The following is a 19,068-nucleotide window of genomic DNA, read 5'->3' as shown; positions in this document are numbered from 1 at the left end:
TAGAATATATAGAAAAATTCATAAGCTGAAAGTTTTGCCCCAACCCTAGTTTTCATAGGATACGTGAAGAAGAAGACTGTGGGCAAGGCACTGTCATAATTCTACAAATAAAAGACATATGGATTATTGACACTCCTAAATAAGAACAGATGCAAACCTGTTTGCTTCTAGACAGACCATAGGCAGAACATATAGCAATGTTTTAATTTTGCAATAGTGCTTCAATTTCTCTCTCTTATATAGAATCATAGAATCATTTAGGTTGGAAAAGACCTTTAAGATCAAGTCCAACCGTTAACCTAGCACTATCAAGTCCACCACTAAACCATGTCCCTAAGCATCACATCTACACGTCCTTTAAATAGCTCCAGGGATGGTGACTCCACCACTTCCCTGAGCAGCCTGTTCCAATGCTTGACAACCCTTTTGCTGAAGAGTTTTTTCCTAATATCCAATCTAAACCCCCCCTGGTGCAACTTGAGGCCATTTCCTCTTGTCCTATCACTTGTTACTTGGGAAGAGACCGACCCCCACCTTGCTACAGCCTCCTTTCAGGTGGTTGTAGAGAGTGGTAAGGTCTCCCTGAGCCTCCTTTTCTCCAGGCTAAACAACCTCAGTTCCCTCAGCTGCTCCTCATAAGACTTGTGCTCCAGGCCCTTCACCAGCTTCGTTGCTCTTCTTTGGACATGCTCCAGCACTCAATGTCTTCCTTGTAGTGAGGGACCCAAAACTGAACATAGTATTGGAGGTGCGGCCTCACCAGTGCTGGGTATAGGGGCATGATCATTTCCCTAGTCCTGCTGGCCACACTATTTCTGATACAAGCCAGGATGCTATTGGCCTTCTTGGCCACCTGGGCACACTGCCGCCTCATATTTAGCCAGCTGTTGACCAACACCCCCAGCTCCTTTTCCACCGGGTAGCTTTCCAGCCACTCTTCCCCAAGCCTGTAGCATTGCATGGGGTTGCTGTGACCTGGGTGCAGGACCTGACACTTAGCCTTGTTGAATGGTGCACTGTGAGGTTCACAGGATTTCAGGCACTTTAGAGTATTGCACAGTCAGCAAAGGTTTTGGGGGGGGGGTTGGATAGTATTTTAAAATATTAACAAAGATCTGAAAATTCAGTTTCTGTTTTATACATTTCAGAAGGCATTTTTCAGGCTTTGTAGAATTAGATTACTAGCACACAGTAATGATAAAGCTGTTCTCTAATTCATAATAACTATTGTTTCATCTACCTGTTGAGGTCAGATAGAATACTGGCCCCTGGATACATGCCAGCAGCTCTCCACCACCACAATTATGTATTGTGCAATTTCATTGTTATTTGAGAAAACAGTGTATACTTTCAAGAGGATTTCAGAAGAGTCAATGTAGGTTAAAACATTCCCTCCCCAATCCCACCACCCTGTGCGTTCTCCACCCCAACACCTCCTCCTGCACACGCACAACTTTTCCCTTCTGTTTATTTTTGGTTTCAAACACTTTAAGCAAAAATTGACTTTGGCTGCTCTTCCTGAACTCTGAAGTGTTTGAGCAGATAAGATTCAGATAATACGTTAGAAGAAAGTTTCATAGGTCCCTTTTCTCCTGGCAGGTAGTCACCAAGGCCAACCATACACTGAGGTTTCTTTCCTCTGCAGCAGTATTTTTCCGGCTTGTCTGCTTATCAAAATAGGCCAGATTTGAAATTTTTATTATATCTGACTTGGAAAAAATGTTTCAGCTGAAAGATACTTGTTCATATACAGTGCTGGGGAAATACAATGTGTAACTCTACCTACTGTCATCCCAAATGGGGTGTTAGTTTCTCAAGCAGTTTTATGGAGCCTTTCTTGGACTAGGTGAAAAGGAGTTGATCTGAGCAACTCTTCCTTTATGGGAAATAAATTAAGAGCGATAAAACTTATACACTACAAAAGTAGTAAGATATTCCTCCAGAAATAACTGGTCTTTAGAGGACAATATGAAAATAATCACACTCATTTAAATGAAATACTGGTTAAAATGGAAATACTCTTATTTTCCTATCACTATTTTTTCCACTTAGAGGCTTACCTGAAACTAGAAGGCTCTCATTCTACTCCTAGGTAAAAAGAATTTCAGGGCACTTTTTCCACATAAGGCATTTTCTGTCACTACAGTGATCTTACTTATGGGTTGGGTTTTTTTGTCATAAATATTAAGCTCAACATTGAGCTGTGCTCAGAAGTGTTTATCTGTGCTTGTCAGGGCCCATACAAAGTCTGTGTGCCACCAGGAGATGGCATATGGAAGTAGCTCCAAACAGAATAATTTAAAATATGACCTTATCTTAATTTAAAACACAGTTTACTGTGAATCACTGAAAACACAGATTTAGTTGTGGTGTCTCAAAATGAAGTCTTTAGCAGCAATACTGGCTTATAGTATTGATATTTGTCTTCTGTAATCTTTCTCAATGTATTCTGTTGTTCTAGAAAAATTGTTTATGTAGCCATGTGGTTCACTATACTGGAGACCTGATCTTGCCTAAACTAACCCAGAAGAAAATATAGTTGGTTTGTTTTTTTTTTAAAGTAGATATGTTCCCAGCTCCATTTCCAAATGCAGCTGCATAAATAGTTGGGCTGGCACAACTGAAGGGGTGGTATACCACAGAAACCAGCAGCAGGTGGCAAAGGAGGTGAGGCTAGGTCAATATTGCTGCCAAACACTTTGCCTTTGGATACACAGCCTCAGTTTAGTCAGCAGTGCATGTATATAATTCACTTAGCTTCAGACTAAGTGTATTGGCAGCAAGGAACTCAGAACAGACTGCAAAACCCTGCAGGAAACCCAGGTAAATTTGCAACTGGCTTGCTTGCACTGAATGCCATGCTATGATCATAGTGATACCAATGACATAACTGTCTCAATAGTAAACTAACAGTGTATCAATACCTCAAATTTAAGCTAATGCTTCCTTGCCTATGTAAAAACAGAAGCCACAACTTTGAATGAACTGCAGACATTCCCTTGAACACCTGTGTCTTCAGCTTGAGCTGAAAAATATTTATGCTTGCAAGACTACAGATCTGCAGACTTAAGCACTCACCCATTCTGCAGCCCTAGGATACACAGGTGAAGGCGATTCCAAACTCAGATATGCCATATCTGCTGTAAGGAAAAAGGATTATTTAAAGAAAGGGTTGCTGAAAACATTCTCTCATTAATATAAAACATTGCATTAAAGCATAAAACAGTGAGTAAAAGCCTTGGGGTAAAATACCCTATAATCACAAAACATACCCATAACATCTTTTAGAACAGTAGAGAGCACGCAGTACCTGAGTCCCATATGACAGAATCAACTGCATTTTGAAATCTTTATTTAGAAAATTAAGCAGCTTGGCAAGATTTCAACATAGACTTCTTAAAATCTAATGCTGCGGAACTAAAGCCAGCTCTGCAAGTGTAATTTTATTTTATTAACATCACGTTAGCCATAAAAAAGTCTTTCCAGTATTTTTTCCTGTTAGTTGCTGCTTGACCTAAAATTCTTATGAGTAAAATTATTCAGGGCTGTGATTACTACGAGCAGTAAGGACTATAGTGCCCTCCCATGGTAAGATGGTCTTTAGCCGCTATGACTTAAAAATTTCTACCTCTAGCTGCTTCTGCAACAGCATGACATTAACCTTAAACACATTCTGCAAAAACCATGAAGGCTGAAAAATATTAGAAGCAGCAAAAGGTGCGCATGCACACACATACATTGTACACTTCCCCCATAAGCATGTTTTGTCACACCATCACTGATGACTGAAACTTCAATGTACAGACAACAGGTAGATATCCCTTCTTTCCTTTTCATACAGAATTCCAGCAGATTATTTCCTTAAGGCTAGCTTAGTGTAAACTGATGTACTTTGCAAAAAAAAGTTATTCTTACTCTTTTTTAACAGAGGCAGTAAGCAGACTTTTTGGTATGCTAACAGCATTCTGGTTGTCCAATCCCAGAGGAAGACTTCTGTTTCCTCATAGCTAAAGAATAAGCCTGACAGCTAACATAGCAACTATGTCATGAAGACTCACATATCTTGCCACTCCATGTAACAGATTCTGTGTATTTGCAACTTTCTTCATCAAGTTGCTTTGAACTATGGAGAATGAAGAGAGAATATGAAATGTGTGTTTGAGTTTGGAAAAGCACCTTCCTTTTTATGAAGTGGAATAAGGAACAAGATCCAACCCTTTCTTTTGGATTCTTTTTTTTCTTTTCAAGTGCCAGGTTCTAATGGACAATTTATCAATTAAAAACTCTGAATCAGAGTATATTGGGATGAAAAAGCAATGTGCCTCAAGTTACACAAGTTGAAATTATTTTGGGGAGGGACTGCCTTCCTCTCTGAAGTGCAAGAAGGGTTGTGTCCTGAGATCACAAAACATTTTCGGTTACCTAACACTCCATTATTATAAGGACCTAAGTCACTAGTAATGCTTTTAATCTCTTGGGTTTTTTCCTGCAATACTTTACAGATTTTGCAACTTTTAGTATTTTGTAAGGTAGATCCCAAAATTTCATATAGGCTGTTAGGAAATGTTTTGCTGCTCTGGATCTGTGTGGAGTGCAATCTGAGGATGAAATATATATTAAATGCTTGCACACACTTGTAGGCACAGGTCTCTATGATCCAAGTGGCCCTTTTCAGCCCATATGCTTGACTGGAATATATTTAAGACCTTAGATTCTACTGGGACAGGCATCCAAAAGCATGGAGCCTGTCGAGTCCAATTCAGCATTAGGGTAAACAGGTATTTCCCCTTTGGCTTCAGCTGAAATTATAAATCCAGATATTAATTTACTCTCTTTACCTTGCAAGCGAGGACTGGAAATGTCACGAAAACAGACCTTCTCATAAAAATTCCAATCCAGACTTTCCTATTACCTATTCTATTCTATCCTATCCCAATCATCACTAGATTTTGTTATAAGGTTGTGGGTTTTTTTAATTTGTACTGCTTCCTATCAAGAAGCAAACAGTTCAGAAGTCACTGAAAAAAAACCTTTCAAAACAAGCCAAGCTATGCACAGGTCAATTTTAGACTGAAATATTTTGCCAGTGGAAAAGTGCATCTCCACAATGAGGAATAGAAAGGAACAGTGTAAAAAGTTAAATGACTCAACTCTTAATAACCTTCCATCAACACTTATAGCAAAGTTTGCAAAAACACACTAACAGTTTTAAGACCCTATACTAAAGGAAAATAAAACAGAACTTTAATTATTACTTGATTAAATGGGTCAAGGATGGTCTTTTCATCCTGCTTTCATGAAGAGCCTAATTTAGAAACGGACAGTCTATACATGAGACCATCCATGCATGAGACCCTATAGCATTGCTGCAACAATAATTTTGTGCTAAATTTTATATTTTTCATAAAATGAAAAATGATGGTCATAGTTTCCCTACAGAAGACAGCAATTGCTCTAGTACTTGTTTTGGAGCCAAGAAAAGAGTTGTTATGACATGCAGCAGTGCTGCAGCCTTCCGCAAGTATGTCTGCCCACAGTTTAGGTGCCACATCTACTCAGATTCTAAATTTCAGCCTTGTCCTTGGAGAATCAGAGGCATTGCAATGAGTGATACAGGATATTGATATAATTATCATTACAGAAAACAGTTCATTTCAAAGAGGAAGACATTTGTTTCATTACATGAGCAGCTCTGCTCCTACCCAATTGTCTCCAGTAGTGCTTCCAAAAGGAGACACTGACAGAGTAAAGAATCTAAATATTTCCTTCACTTCATACAGTATGAACTATGGGAAAGAGTGACACCAAGCGGTCACTTTTAACGGTGCATACATTTCTTGCTACAGGTAATTTTCTCTCTCAATAGCCTCTTTATTAGAGACCATTTGGGGGCCCAGTTACATGACTAAGGTTTGAGAAGAGGCCAGAGTCATGCAGTGAGTCGGGCTGAGGCAAGCGGCTACCGAGCTCCATGTCCATGTGTGAACGTGTTGAAGTCAGCCCTCGGAAACTCAGGATGAGGCAGATCCACAGTTACAATGTGCAGGCACCCTTGCTGACAAATTGAGCACAAAAATGCGGCATACCAGGTACAAACACAGTGATCTTCCTCAGCTCTGGAAACCCGGGTGCAGGACGTGCCGTTCAGGCACTTCAGCCGGTAGATGGCGCCATCCAAAACGGCAACGCAACTGTGACGTCACTTCCCTGACCCCCACGGTGAGGACGTGACTCGCTCCTCAGAAAATCGGCGTTGCTTTTAAATCCAGTTTAATGTACCATCAGCAATATTTTTTTTTCTGTTTGCTTCTCCTTTTCATCGCTATGACCTGTCCTCATTTTCCACTCTGCAGCTTATCTTATTCTTCATCCAGCTGAGTTCCTATGTGAGGTTGCTCCCAACCATCATGTAAAACCGTCCAGTTCCTGTAAAGCTCCCCATGAGGCCACCTTTACACACCAGCTAAAGTAAAACCAGCCCCTGATGGCTGCTACTGCTCTCTAGCTAATTAGGCAATGAAGGGTCTAGCAAACCCTGGTTTCCCACTTTGGTGTTGGCCCCCTTCCCCAGCCATCCGTGAAGATGCTGATTCTCTCTGTAGGACTGGGTATCTGAAGCGCCATTCTTCTCCATAGCTGCACTCTTCTCCTTCCACTAAGGACTTTGTTTTGCATTGCACTGCATCCGTTGCCTAAGATGCTTCATTGCAGCGGAACTTCAGTGATTCTGTAGCGTTTAGGGTTTAAGGCCATCTCTCATAATCTCAACTCTGAAGTGCTTTGGAGCATGGATTTTTGATAGCTGCATATCAGATGAAATTTTCTGTTGCACACTTACAAACTGTGGTTTGGTTTCTTACGCTGCTGCACTCCCACTATCCTCAGTTTATCTCCTCTTTTGCACAAAGTCCAGCTTCTAGAGTATCATCTGTTCTCATTAGGAGACAAGGTCAAGTGGACAACTTACTTCACATAGATCAGTACTCACAGGAGGGATTACACTGCAGTGAAGTGATGCCACCTCTGCTAACACATTTCAGAAAGAAGCTGTCCTCATTAAAAAGATGTCAAGCATTCTCCCCAACAGATTCAATATTGAGCCGTAATAAAGAAGTCTTTCTTCCCTATAGTTTAACGCACTTGTGTGTGAATATTTTAATGCCCCTTTCTCCAACTATGAATAAACACAGAAAGAACAAGGCAAGATCAGGAACCATTTTTCTGGAGCACTGCAGATCCAAGGTGGCTACATACAACTAGATCTCTTGCTAGACATATATCCATTAAAACCTTTTACACTCACATTTTCATCCCTTGATCTGAAGGAGCTGTTAGGAAATAACTTGAAGAATCTTTGCTTCTAAATACAAAAGAAATTAGCCACTGCAGAAACAGATACTCATCCTGCTTCCTGGTCCTTCAGAAAGAGCAGAATTCTAATTAGTTCCCATATGACTTCCACATGACGGAGAGCTTTACTGTCCATTAAGCCAGATAATTTTAGGATCCTCCATCCTTTTCTTGCTGGGTACTTGTTTAGTACTACATGATAAGGAAACCAGCAGGAATTCCAGAAGAAATACCACCCCTCTCCCCACCTGTATATCTTTCTAGGAATTTAGCACCAACTCAACACTTTTGAGCTTTTTTTTTTTTTTTAAACTGAGATTCATTGATGAATTCAACTTTTCTATTGGCCCTCTCTGTGGTAACATTTTGGTAAGAGTTTATGTCAGCATCCTCTTCCCAGCAAATGCTTATTCTTTTACCTCGGCATAAAGAGACAGGCATCAGGAAAGCCAGATACAAGAAAATTATTCCTTTGATTTGAGAAGGATAGAGGGGATACAGGGTTACAAGCCAGACTGAAGCTCAGCACTCTGATTCTACCACTGTTTGAGTCACAACAGCCAAGTCATTTCATTGCATCTTCTCTGACAACTGTGAATGTTTTCTGACACCAGCATCCTATTACAGTGTCCCTGTGCAGTGCCTAGTATAATATGAATCCTTTGCTAGATTACAAGGTCTTTTAGGTCACCAGCCTAAAACTTTGAGTTTGAAACTCTCTGCCTGACCTCTTAGCATGCACAAAATTCCCTCAGTTTTGACACAATTGCCTAAATCAGCTTTTCTCTTCAGTTGAAGCCCCCAGCTCACAAATAGGTTTCTCCACACTTACATTCCTTAAGAAACCTGGTCCTGAAGACATAGTGAAAGCACCAGCAGACCACATTCTGAAAACAAAGAAAGGAGCTGTGGATGGGAATCACCTTTCAACTAATACCTCAGTGGTTAGATCTCTTACTACACCAGGATGTGGCAGACCTGCGTTCAACTCTTGCCTCTGCCTGAGGGAAACACATCTTTCACATCTCAGCAGTGCCCTAACCATGAGGTCATGGAGTCTGGAGAACTTTTAGCTTCCTTTACGTTTGTGAAACTGTTTTGCACAGACATTCACCACCAGCAGGACTAGAACCTGACTGTCCTTTCTGATGAGTTGCCTAAGACTTGGGCTACAGTAATTTTGTCCTTAACCCATGCTTATTACAACATTTTCTCTCTTTCTGCTAAAAAAAGTGATCTGACTTGTGCATCTCGCTCTCAAAGGTGGCCCAGATCTGTGAGTTTGGAGATAAATACTTTGCTGAACCCTTGACTTAGATGCCTAAGCCTCTCAGAAGTATATGAACTAAAATATTTAATAGTTTCCTATTTCTGCTACTTCCTATTGTATTCTCTCATCCCGAGTCTCCACTAAGCACGCTATCTTTTGTAAGTTCCACTCTTAACCACTTACCTCTTCAGGAAGCTTTAAAGTTAGGTGAGCCTGAGTATTACTTGGTGTATGTAACCTTAGTATTAAAAAATTACAAGCTAATGCACATTTTTACCACAGAAATCATACCAAGTTAGAATATACCAGGCTTGATCCTGATTTTGCATGCAGTAATATAAATCAAGAATAATTTTATCATTAAAACTGATGCTAACATGTCCTGGTTTCAGCAGAGATAAGAGTTAATTTTCTTCCTAGTAGCTGGTATAGTGCTATGTTTTGGATTTAGTATGAGAATAATGTTGATAACACATTGATGTTTTCAGTTTTTGCTAAGTAGTGTTTAGACTAAGTCAAGGATTTTTCAGCTTCTCATGCCCAGCCAGCAAGAACGCTGGAGGGGCGCAAGAAGTTGGGAAAGGACACAGCCAGGGCAGCTGACCCAAACTGGCCAAAGGAATACTCCATACCATGTGATGTCATGCCCAGCATATAAACTGGGGGGAGTTGGCCTGGGGGTGGATTGCTGCTGGGGAACTAGCTGGGCATCAGTTGGCGAGTTGTAAGCAATTGCCTTGTGCATCACTTGTTTTGTATATTCCAATTCTTTTATTATTATTATTATTATTATTATTGTCTTTATATTATTATCATTATTAGTTTCTTCCTTTCTGTCCTATTAAATTGTTCTTATCTCAACCCATGAGTTTTACTTTTTTTTCCCAATTCTATCCCCCATACCACTGGGTGGGGGGGGAAGTGAGTGAGCGGCTGCATGGTGCTTAGTTGCTGGCTGGGCTTAAACCACAACATAACATGAGAATAAAATTGGAAGCAAAACAGTCTATTTACACCATATGACAATGTCCAATTGCACTGGATTTTGCTCATGAACTTACAGGTACTTTAAAGTAACCAAGGTACAACATCTGAATCGTTAGAGCCTTGTGTGATGTTGTAGTATTAGTGAGAGGAAAATCAAGACAGAATCGAACCTTCCACAGTAACAATCCTAAATGCTTAACTACACCAAAAAAGAAAATCAGAACAAGGAATGGCTAAGATGTACCACCAAAAGGACATGCTAGAGGATCCAAGTCTGAGCTCTGTCTCACACGAGATTATATTTCTGCTAAATAGAGATACAAATATGTACAATGCAATAGCATTAAGCGTGTTGAATGTGAATGACAAGCTTCCTAGTAGTACACTGAAGATGCAGCCTGCTAGAAAGGGCTGAATATAACTATAGAGTTGCATTCGAAAATCAGTGAGGTAACAACATGTATCCTTTTGCAGACACTTTAATGAAGACTGATGACATTGGCTGTTTTAAACTAGGTCATCTCAAAATGCTGAATATTTTTAGCAGAAAGGCAAATTAAAGACTTTAACATGATTAGACTAAGTCATTTTATGGGTTTCAAATGAATTAAAAATAATAGAGTTAGTTTCATTGTTCTGCTAATGTTAATTTTTAAACTCAAGGCCAGGCTGTTTCACATTGTTTTGTGGGTAGCTACAGCCTAGTGTACATTAGAGGACAAATAAAAATTACTACAAACCCCTAAAACTGTTACAAAGAAAAAGGTGGGGTGCTTTTCCCTACTCAGCAGGAGGAATTCCAGAATTCCCACCTTCAGAATGCACTTGATGGTTCCATGAAGTGGGCTACGTGCTCTTTACATTGCTGTAGCACCACAAGGTGCCAAAGAGATGAGGCTTATTATTTGACATAAACTGGTATTTAACTGCATATTGTAATGGTCTCAGTTTTTTAGCTATGGGTGTCTTTGCATGTACTATTGCTGAAATTGTACATAAAAATAAAGCCACAATAATTCAGTAGCATATGCACCAATTAGCTGTGCTTTTCTGAAACAGGAATCACAACATGTATCACTACTGCAAATTGTTTCTTACTTTTTTTATATAGGCATATATAGGTAAAAGCAAATATTTGTAACGTAATCTATCCCCTCCAAAATTTCCAGTTATTTAATAAAATCATTCACTGAACCAGACTGAGACATTTTAAAGTTACTGGTCACACATATTGCAACTGTGATAGACAGAGATTTATGAAGAAATGTAAGACACGCTGGCAATTTTTATAATCTTATTTTCTGGGTTACTCTGTGAAATTTTCAGCTGAATATCAATTTCTTCAGGGCAATATATGGGTTTTTGTCATTCAAGGCAATTATTTCTGTGACAACAGTACACACTTAGCAGAATATATTGCTGATGAATCATTGACTGAAGAACTTGTACTGATTTTATTTATTACATCCATTCAGGTGACATAAGCATAAAAGACTGTATGCTATCTTTCTTTATAAAATGCTTATATGCTGCAGTAATTCTGTTGCATTTAGCTGTAGCATCACAAGCTTTGACCTCTTCTAGGTAGGATCAGGTTTACGCCTGCATGCAAAATGGCCCTCCACAGGAACTGCTCTTTGGTGACATAATAGAGACTCATCTCTCAGTATGGAATCACTGAAACACAGCAAGACTCCCCACATACGTTCATGATTTGTGAATAACAGGGAAAGGGGAAAGTAGTAAAGTTGTTAAATTTGTTGTTACGTCCCCAGGTCCAGTAGGTTAAAAATTCACCTCCTGGACTCGGATACCACCTCAGTGCAGCCAGATTGGGAGAGAAGATGCAGTCCCCCATCTGCTGCTTTTAGTAATACAGAACCAAGTCTCAATAGGTGGAAACCCTTTCATTCACGGGACTAATAGGGCATCTGCCTAGTTCCAAAAATCAGGTCAAGAGAAAGCCCATGCAGTAAGAAAGGCAAAAAATCTTTTTAATACCACCTGCTAATGCCTCTATGCTACATGCAGCAGCTGACTAGAGAATAATGTTTCATTGTTTGCCTAGGTTAAGTCGTTTATCCTATTAAGATGCTTTCCACAGCTTGCCTTTACTGGGGCGTTACTGTTAACCCTCCCCCAAAATTCCGGGCCCCTCGGCTCACATCTCTGACTAGTCCTCTCTTCTCAGAGAGCATCCATTTGCAGTTAAGTAGCCTAATAAATGAGTCTCCAACAGGGTGGCGTTCTGGGGCTGAACACTGAAAGGCAGTCTCTTCCAAAGACCGCACAGCAGAACTATTAGGAAAAGCAATGGAAAAGCCTCCTCTAGCAGCAACAGCTAAGTGGTGTAAGGGCTGCAGCTAAGCTATGGAATACTTCTGTCTTCAGTGACATTGATAGATCTTGCCTGTTGAGAACTTTACCACTCTGCCTTCAATCCAGGCCGTACTTAGGGTATTTATAATCAAATTCACTCATGAAAAATGTCAGTCTTACAAATCCACTCTCACCGCCTTATTTTGGGTCAGCATTCACGCTGCAGAAATACCAGGTATGCCAAGCCTGCACCAGCCCTCAGTAATAGTATGCTCTAAAAGCCTAAGAAATAGTAATCTAACAAACAGAAGCTGGCTGACATGGAGTGAAATTCCTCGCTTTGGAAACAAAGTATGGTCTTGCATTATACATGGGATAACTATGTCCATATGTTTGGAACATCTGGTCTTGAAACTCAGGAAGAAAGACATTGGCTCTCTGAGTTCTGTAGGCTACGACTTCATTTGGAAATGAATGGCTTTATGAAAAGGGTGGGATAGAACAACAGACGTTTACCTCCTGGGATAGGACTACAGCACCTTGACAGTAATGGCCATTTCGGAGTAGGAAGCCCAGAGTCGAGGACGGATGATCAAACTCCATTCGGAGCTTGTCACATCACACATTCCTTTAAATCAAAGGGTACGGGACAACTGACAGAAATACTTTTCATTCTGCAGGCTGTGTAAGCACGAAAAATAAACTCTCCACCTTTTGACTACGGCGAGAGAGAATGTCTTCCCCGCCTCTGAAGTGAGCACACGCGCATACGTCCAAGTCCTCTGCACCGCCAGATCAGGCACCTGCTGCCAGACCGCCGTTTTCCTTACAGCCCTTCGCCTGCAATCAAACGGCCGCAGGAGAACGTTCAAACCTTTCTGACCCTCCTGCGGCAGACGAAGAGCTTGAAAACATGACTCAAGCCCTTCCTCACTGCTCGGAAAGCAGAAGACGCCAGCCTGGGGCCCGAAGAGCTACAACCAATGGCTCCGTCTGCTGTTTCCCCAGCCAGATCCCGACGCCGAGCGCGTAGCCGGGACTCCCCGCTGCCACCTCCGTCCTGAGGCCCCTCAGCCCTGCCGGGGGCCGCCCTACCTGTCAGCGCGGCCCCGGGCGGGACGGCTGGGGGTGGCGGCGCGGGCGCTGAGGGGGAGGAGGCACCGAGACCGCCCCGTTTGCCGCCGACAGCAGCGCTCTGCCGGACCGCCGCCTCAGGGGGCCGAGGGGACGGCGGCACCCCGCGCCCCCCGGGGGGGAGGAAGTTCGCTGCCTCCGCCGCCTGACGCGGGCGGGCAGCGGCCCCCACAGCCCCTCCGCAGGGCGCTCGCGCCCGCCGCCACCGTTACGGGCCGTTGGCGCCGCGCGCCCCCTCTCCCGCCGCCCCGCAGGCCCCCCGCGGCTGCGGGCCGCCCCGGACGTCGCGTCGCCGGGGCGGGCTGCGTAGTTCCGGCGGGGAGAAGGGAGGGGTGACATGCAGAGCAGGCAGCCGCGGCCTCGGGAGCAGCCGGAGCCGGAGCTGCCGGAGCGGCGGGCGGGAGCGGCGCTGGGGGGGCAGGCCTGGCGCGGCGCCCCCACCATGGAGATCGAGAAGGAGTTCCACCGGCTCGACCAGGCCGCCAGCTGGGCCGCCATCTACCAGGTGAGGGGCAGCCGCCCGGCCCGGCTCTGCCCCCAGCCCCGGCGCTGAGGCGGGGAGCGCTCCTTCCCTCACCATCTCTCTGCCGCCGCCTAGTTCTGCCCCCCCACCCCCACGGCGTGTGTGTGTGTGTGTGTGTGTGCGCGCCCCAGCTGCCGAGCGCCCTGCGGGGAGAGCGCTGCCCTCCGCCTCCCCTCTCCCTGGGTCCGAGCTTTCCCTTCCCCCTTCCCCGCTTCCCTCCCGCAACACGCTGCGGGCTGGCCCGCCGCTCCGCCGTGCCCTCCCTTCCCCTTTCGCCCGGCTCTGTCCCCCTGAGGGAGCGCCGCTCCCCGCGGAGCAAAGCCCCTCTCACCTCCTTCTCCTCAGGGCTACGCGTTGGCGGGGAGTGCCGGCCGCCGCCACCCCCCGCGGCGGCACGGTTGTGGCACCGGGACCCCGCGGGGCAGCGCGCTGCGCTCCGCTCCGCTCCGTGGCGGGCTGGGGAGAAGGAGGGGAGGGGAGGGGGCCTCCTGCCGCGCTGCCGTGCCTCCGGGGGTCGGCCCGGGGCAGGAGCCGGGCAGCAGCCCCGCTCTGCGGAGCGAGCCTGCAAGGAGTTTCCTCTGGGAGATCCCTCAGCCGCGCTCGTGTTCTGGCTCCAGGTTCCGCTTGGAGCTAAGCGTGGACAGAAATTCTCAAGTTAGCTTTTTAAAACTGACCCCTTCCTAACCTTGAGGGAGTATATCTAAGTATCGTGTTTGTCTTTTTTTTTTTTTAAACAGAAAAACAGTGGTGGGCAGCGCTGCATGCACCTAGCTTTTCAGTCACTTTAATAATAGAGCACCTAGCTTTTCAGTCACTTTAATAATAGAACAGAGCCTGAAAGCAACTTGTTAGTAATACTTGTGCAGTTATCTGGTACTGGTTTTTATGATTTCGTTTACTGTGTTTAGATTTTTTGGTGACATTTTAAAAAACCTGTGTGGCAAACGTGAATGCTTGTGAGAATATTTGCAGACTGGATCCAGCTTCACGCATACAAGCAGCAGAATTTAGGGCTTTTCTCTTTAAAAAGTTCTTTGCGCACTTATCAAAAATGAAGTTTAAGAGAAGATGAAGTACCTGAATGGTTGGGCGGATGTGTTCACTCAGATCAGGCAGCATTACCGTAAAATTCATTTGAATGTTTAAGCTGGTATATTGCATAAACTAATAAGTTTTAAGTTCGTATTTGCAACATAGAAGTTGGGCTTTGCTGCCCTTTCACTATGAATTTCTCTGGCAATAGACATTTAAAAGAAAGAGTGGAGTTTTATAAAAGTGAAATAAATGGACTCTAGTTTCAGAATCTCAACAGGCAAGTTTCAGAAGTAGTAGCTTGCAGGATGAACGTCTCCAGTTGTTTGGCAATTAGAGGACAAGCATGAAATTTTGAGCGTGCTTTTCAGAAGGTCCATTTTTTGTTAGAGTATTTAATTTCCTGCAGAGTGTCAGTGCTTGCTAACTGTATCAGTTGAAAGTCATGTGCATATATGACGTTATGTTTTTGCTTAACTGTTCTTGACGATTTGGTATGTTGGAGGCTTAGTGCTCAGGAAATGATTTTGAGTAATATAGCTCTGTAATGGAGGTGGTATATTTCTACGGGTACAATTTAATCACAGAATTGAAATATGTAAGGAGAATGAGGGACTGTAGCATATTTTCAATGTGGGATCAGCATTCAGTGATATTTTTGTCCTGCTTTCTTTGAATGGTGTGACTCAGTAGCCTGCTCAGACTGTGGCACAGCATGAGGTTTGTTTGAGTACTAAAATTCAACTAAAAAAAACAAAACTAAAGTGATTCTTTGATTTGCATCCAACTATTGACAAGCACAAGAGGTGGGTTTTTTGCTTGCTTTTTTTTTTCCTTAAGATTGATTTGTAAGTGTATGCATCTCCTGCTTTTAAATATCAGCTGTTGAAAATGACATCTTGGCAGATCATGTACATCTGGAAGAACAATGTACTTCACTGTAATCCGTGCTTTTGATGTCTGGGCTACCACATTAACAATGCAGTTTTCCTACAAATGCCAGTCTTTGCCTGAAGAATGGAGTAAGTCGAATAATGTATGTTACTCATGCATAAAAAAGTCTTCCCCTAAGTTAATTGTACCACAGGCTTCTGGTATCTAGGTGTTAAGATTGTAGCTGCTAAGATCCAAAAATGTTCACCAGTATTCCAAGTGAAGCATAATGCAATTTACTAACAGTCACTTCCTCTTGTTTCTTGGCTAAATCTATTATCTAGAGATACAGAACTGCACGGCATCTAGGAGGAGGAATTATGAACGCTACAGGGAGGTAAAGCTAATCGGAAGGATGGCTACAAGGAGACTTGTCTGGGTGCCACGTGACTTTTAAGGGTTAAAATTGTCCAAGCTTCTTTTTTTTTGGACAAGGGGAAGCTATGTTCAGCTATGATAATAGTACAGTTGTGAAAGAATAAAATTTAGATTTTTTTTTTTTAAGGGTAAATAATCACAGGTTGGAGACAAAAACATTTCAAAATGAAGACCTTGTGTAGGTGATTTTGTGACAATCGTGTCTTGGGCACTGTATGTGTAGTGGAACTATTCTCTGCTGCAGCTGGTCAAAACGGGATGAATACTGATGAAGTTCTCCATTTTTTGTTGGTTTTGGTGTGTGTTTGTTGTTGTTTTTTTTTAAATACCCAGTACTGTCCCTTACTTTCATCTAGATTTAATTGCTACAAGAACTATGAGCCATGAGATCCTGTAAAGGTTGTTCAGAGACTCAATAGATAAAAGGGCTGGTCTGGTTCTGGCTATTGCTTGCATTGTAGAGAAACATACTTAGAAGATAACTAATAAAATGAGACCTGATCTAAGCATAAGAAATGTGCATTCAAATTAAAGACCTCTTCCATAAAACAGTAAGTTAAAGGAAAATGGACAGCAGATTAAATGTGAGCTTTGCAATGTGATAACTGTGGTAAAGGTATGCCACAGAAGACAAATGCTTAAGGGTAAGTGAATGATACTCACCCTGCATAAATGTCATTAGAAGTATCAATAGGAATGAAAAGCATTCACGCTGGAGATGTCACAACAAAAAAGCAATAGCCCAAAGCTAAGAAAAGCACAGTTTAGGCTTGCTGTTAGAGCAGGGGAGACAAAGATACAGATATTTGTCTAGAATATCAAAGGAACATTGACTTTTCATTTGCTCACAGTGAGTGTGGTATCAGATTTTCATAATAATTTTATATGCAGAAGTGTTTCAGAATTTTAGGAGGTATTTAATTTCTAACTTCTTACACATGGTGATAGAATGAGATATTATCTTAAAAACACAAACCTCAAATACAGGTAGAGTTACTTCTTGTGTTTATATAAACTAGATATGTTGACTTTAGTATGTTGGCTAATGATACTAACTTTGATGTGTTTATCAGTAGAAGTAAAGATACCTCTGAATTATTTACTGATCTACCATTCGACTAGAGATCAGATACAATATGGATGGACGCAGACCTGACACTTGGTTTTACAGAAACACCTATGGGAACAGCTCATACAGAGTTTTCCATGTGAAGGTAGCAAAATTAAACTAAAATATGCACTCTTTTCTAATTTTTGTAGTCAGTAGAATATAAAATAAGAAAGAACTGGGTGTAGTCTAGATTCTCAAATACGTTTGGAAGAACTAACTATACTTCTGCGTGTGCTCTGGAAAGCTGAAGTGTAGTTACAGTTCAATTTGAGGCCTGTAAGAGACACATAACTGTTCCCAGTTTATTAATTTTTGAGGGTATTTTAAACTAATATTAACATGAATGTTCCTTTTTTTTCAAACCTCTCTTGAGCTAAACTAAAATACTACAGATTATGAAAGTTAATAAGCTTTACCCAGATTATGGGAGGAAGATAGAAGGCTATCGTGGACATTTTGGATATCTCTCTGTCAAGAGAGAAAAGGCATGGGAAGTTTTTATATATTCACTGTCTCTGGAAAAATATTTGTAGAATATGTAGACAGATTTTAATGTTGAAAGTAAACTGTGAAACGGTTGACCCTGTAGACTTACAATAGTGTGGTTGTGTTGTGTATTTAAAGTAAATGAACAGGAAGTTCTACTAGTGTTTTCGGTTTAGAAGCTGCAGTGAGAGTTGAGATGTTGTGCTGCTGCAGTCTATAAGCATTTGGGTTACTCTTTTGCTCTGGTGCTCAAACACTTTAAACTTCTTTGCAGCAGATAAACTGTGGCGTGAGCATGACTTATTATAAATGCATCTTTGTGCTCTATTCTGCCAGTTCTTGCTACTTGAAAATGCAGGTCTCTGCATGCATGCCTTGCCACTTCTTAGTTCATGCTATGTTGATTCATTCGAGGCTTAGCTTAATTGGCTCTGGTTATGGAAAGCTAGTTTAGAACTGATAGTTGCAGGGAGTCTCTTTTTTCATTTGGTACAGCTAAAGACATTCCATGTTTTCCAGTGCTATACAGCCACTGAATCTTGATACAAGTGTGGGAGAGGCTAACAATGATGAAGTAGCTAAGTCTCTGTGTCTTGCAAAGTCAATATCCTCTCTGTGAGAACCAGGAGTTTACTTTCAATTGCAAGTGATAGTACATTTTGTGATATTGAGAATGTTTCAGGGCACTCTGCTGCATTGGTTAGTTATACTACTAACACTTTCAGATCAAGACCAATTGTGTCTACTGATGGCAAATGTGAGATTGTGCAAGACCCATTATATGGGGCTACTTAGCTGCTTAGTTTTGCTTGTTTTTCAGAGTTTAAAATCTAAGTACTTGAATCCAAATCTTCTGCGATAGCATTGCTGTAAGTAGAACATTGAAAAATTGAGCCTGTTATGGCTTACTATTAAGGGGATATAATGTGCTAAAAATGTAGAAATCACACAACATGCAGACAGCACTATACCTGCTTCTGAGCATCTTCAGAAGGTTTTTACGGTTTTAGTGTGTTCTTCCACATGTGACTTACTCCTCTTTCTTTCTCTGTCTGCTCTAAGGGTACATATATAGAAGGAAACTGACAGTTAAGGGGAATGCAGTGTTGGCATATGGCCAACATTATGATGTTAAATTCAAGTAGAAATAGCCCTCGTAAGTAGAGAATAAAATGTGGTAGTGGTAGACCAAGTATTTTTGAAACTAAAGTAACTTTATAAATATTCTGGGTAGGTTTGAATTAACGGTTCATCCTATAGTTAAATAAACATTTAAATGAAATTTTTTCTTCTAATACTTGCTTTGCAAATGGACTTTCTCCAAGGGTTCTCTTTAGCTGAGACTTTCTAAGCTGTGTTTTACACTGAAATACCACTGCTACTTTCTTGTAAATATCTGAATTCTCAGGTTTTAGATCAGTGTCACTAGCATGACATAATAATCTATTTGGATTGTGAATTTAGCCTCATTAAATATCTGAGGATAATAACCGATTCCTTAAAATTCAGAATTCATGCATGATTCAAAGTGGACATCTTTTAATG

The 19,068-nt window shown here is 41.9% G+C and overlaps 1 protein-coding gene and 1 long non-coding RNA gene across 3 annotated transcripts in view; one reads left to right on the top strand and one right to left on the bottom strand.

Moving 5' to 3' along the window:
• Nucleotides 1-13,320, bottom strand: part of LOC138689672 (uncharacterized) — a 159,651-nt gene extending 146,331 nt beyond the window's left edge. The window contains exons 1-2 of one of the 2 annotated variants that reach the window (XR_011328575.1): nucleotides 13,022-13,320; nucleotides 3,079-3,137 (exon numbers count right to left, since the gene is read on the bottom strand). This is a non-coding gene — a long non-coding RNA (uncharacterized lncRNA). Of the gene's footprint in view, nucleotides 1-3,078; nucleotides 3,141-3,310; nucleotides 7,334-13,021 lie in introns of those variants that run through there. The other variant, XR_011328573.1, reaches the window with a different exon arrangement.
• Nucleotides 13,321-13,361: 41 nt separating this feature from the next.
• PTPN1 (protein tyrosine phosphatase non-receptor type 1) overlaps nucleotides 13,362-19,068 on the top strand; it is a 48,061-nt gene continuing 42,354 nt past the window's right edge. The window contains exon 1 of the mRNA XM_069805398.1: nucleotides 13,362-13,565. Within this exon, the coding sequence (XP_069661499.1) occupies nucleotides 13,398-13,565 (168 nt within the window). The 5' untranslated portion in view covers nucleotides 13,362-13,397. The remainder of the gene's footprint in view (nucleotides 13,566-19,068) is intronic.

The sequence above is a fragment of the Haliaeetus albicilla genome, chromosome 2, assembly GCF_947461875.1.
Source record: "Haliaeetus albicilla chromosome 2, bHalAlb1.1, whole genome shotgun sequence".
Lineage (NCBI taxonomy): Eukaryota > Metazoa > Chordata > Aves > Accipitriformes > Accipitridae > Haliaeetus > Haliaeetus albicilla.
This window is presented reverse-complemented; position numbering and strand designations above follow the sequence as displayed.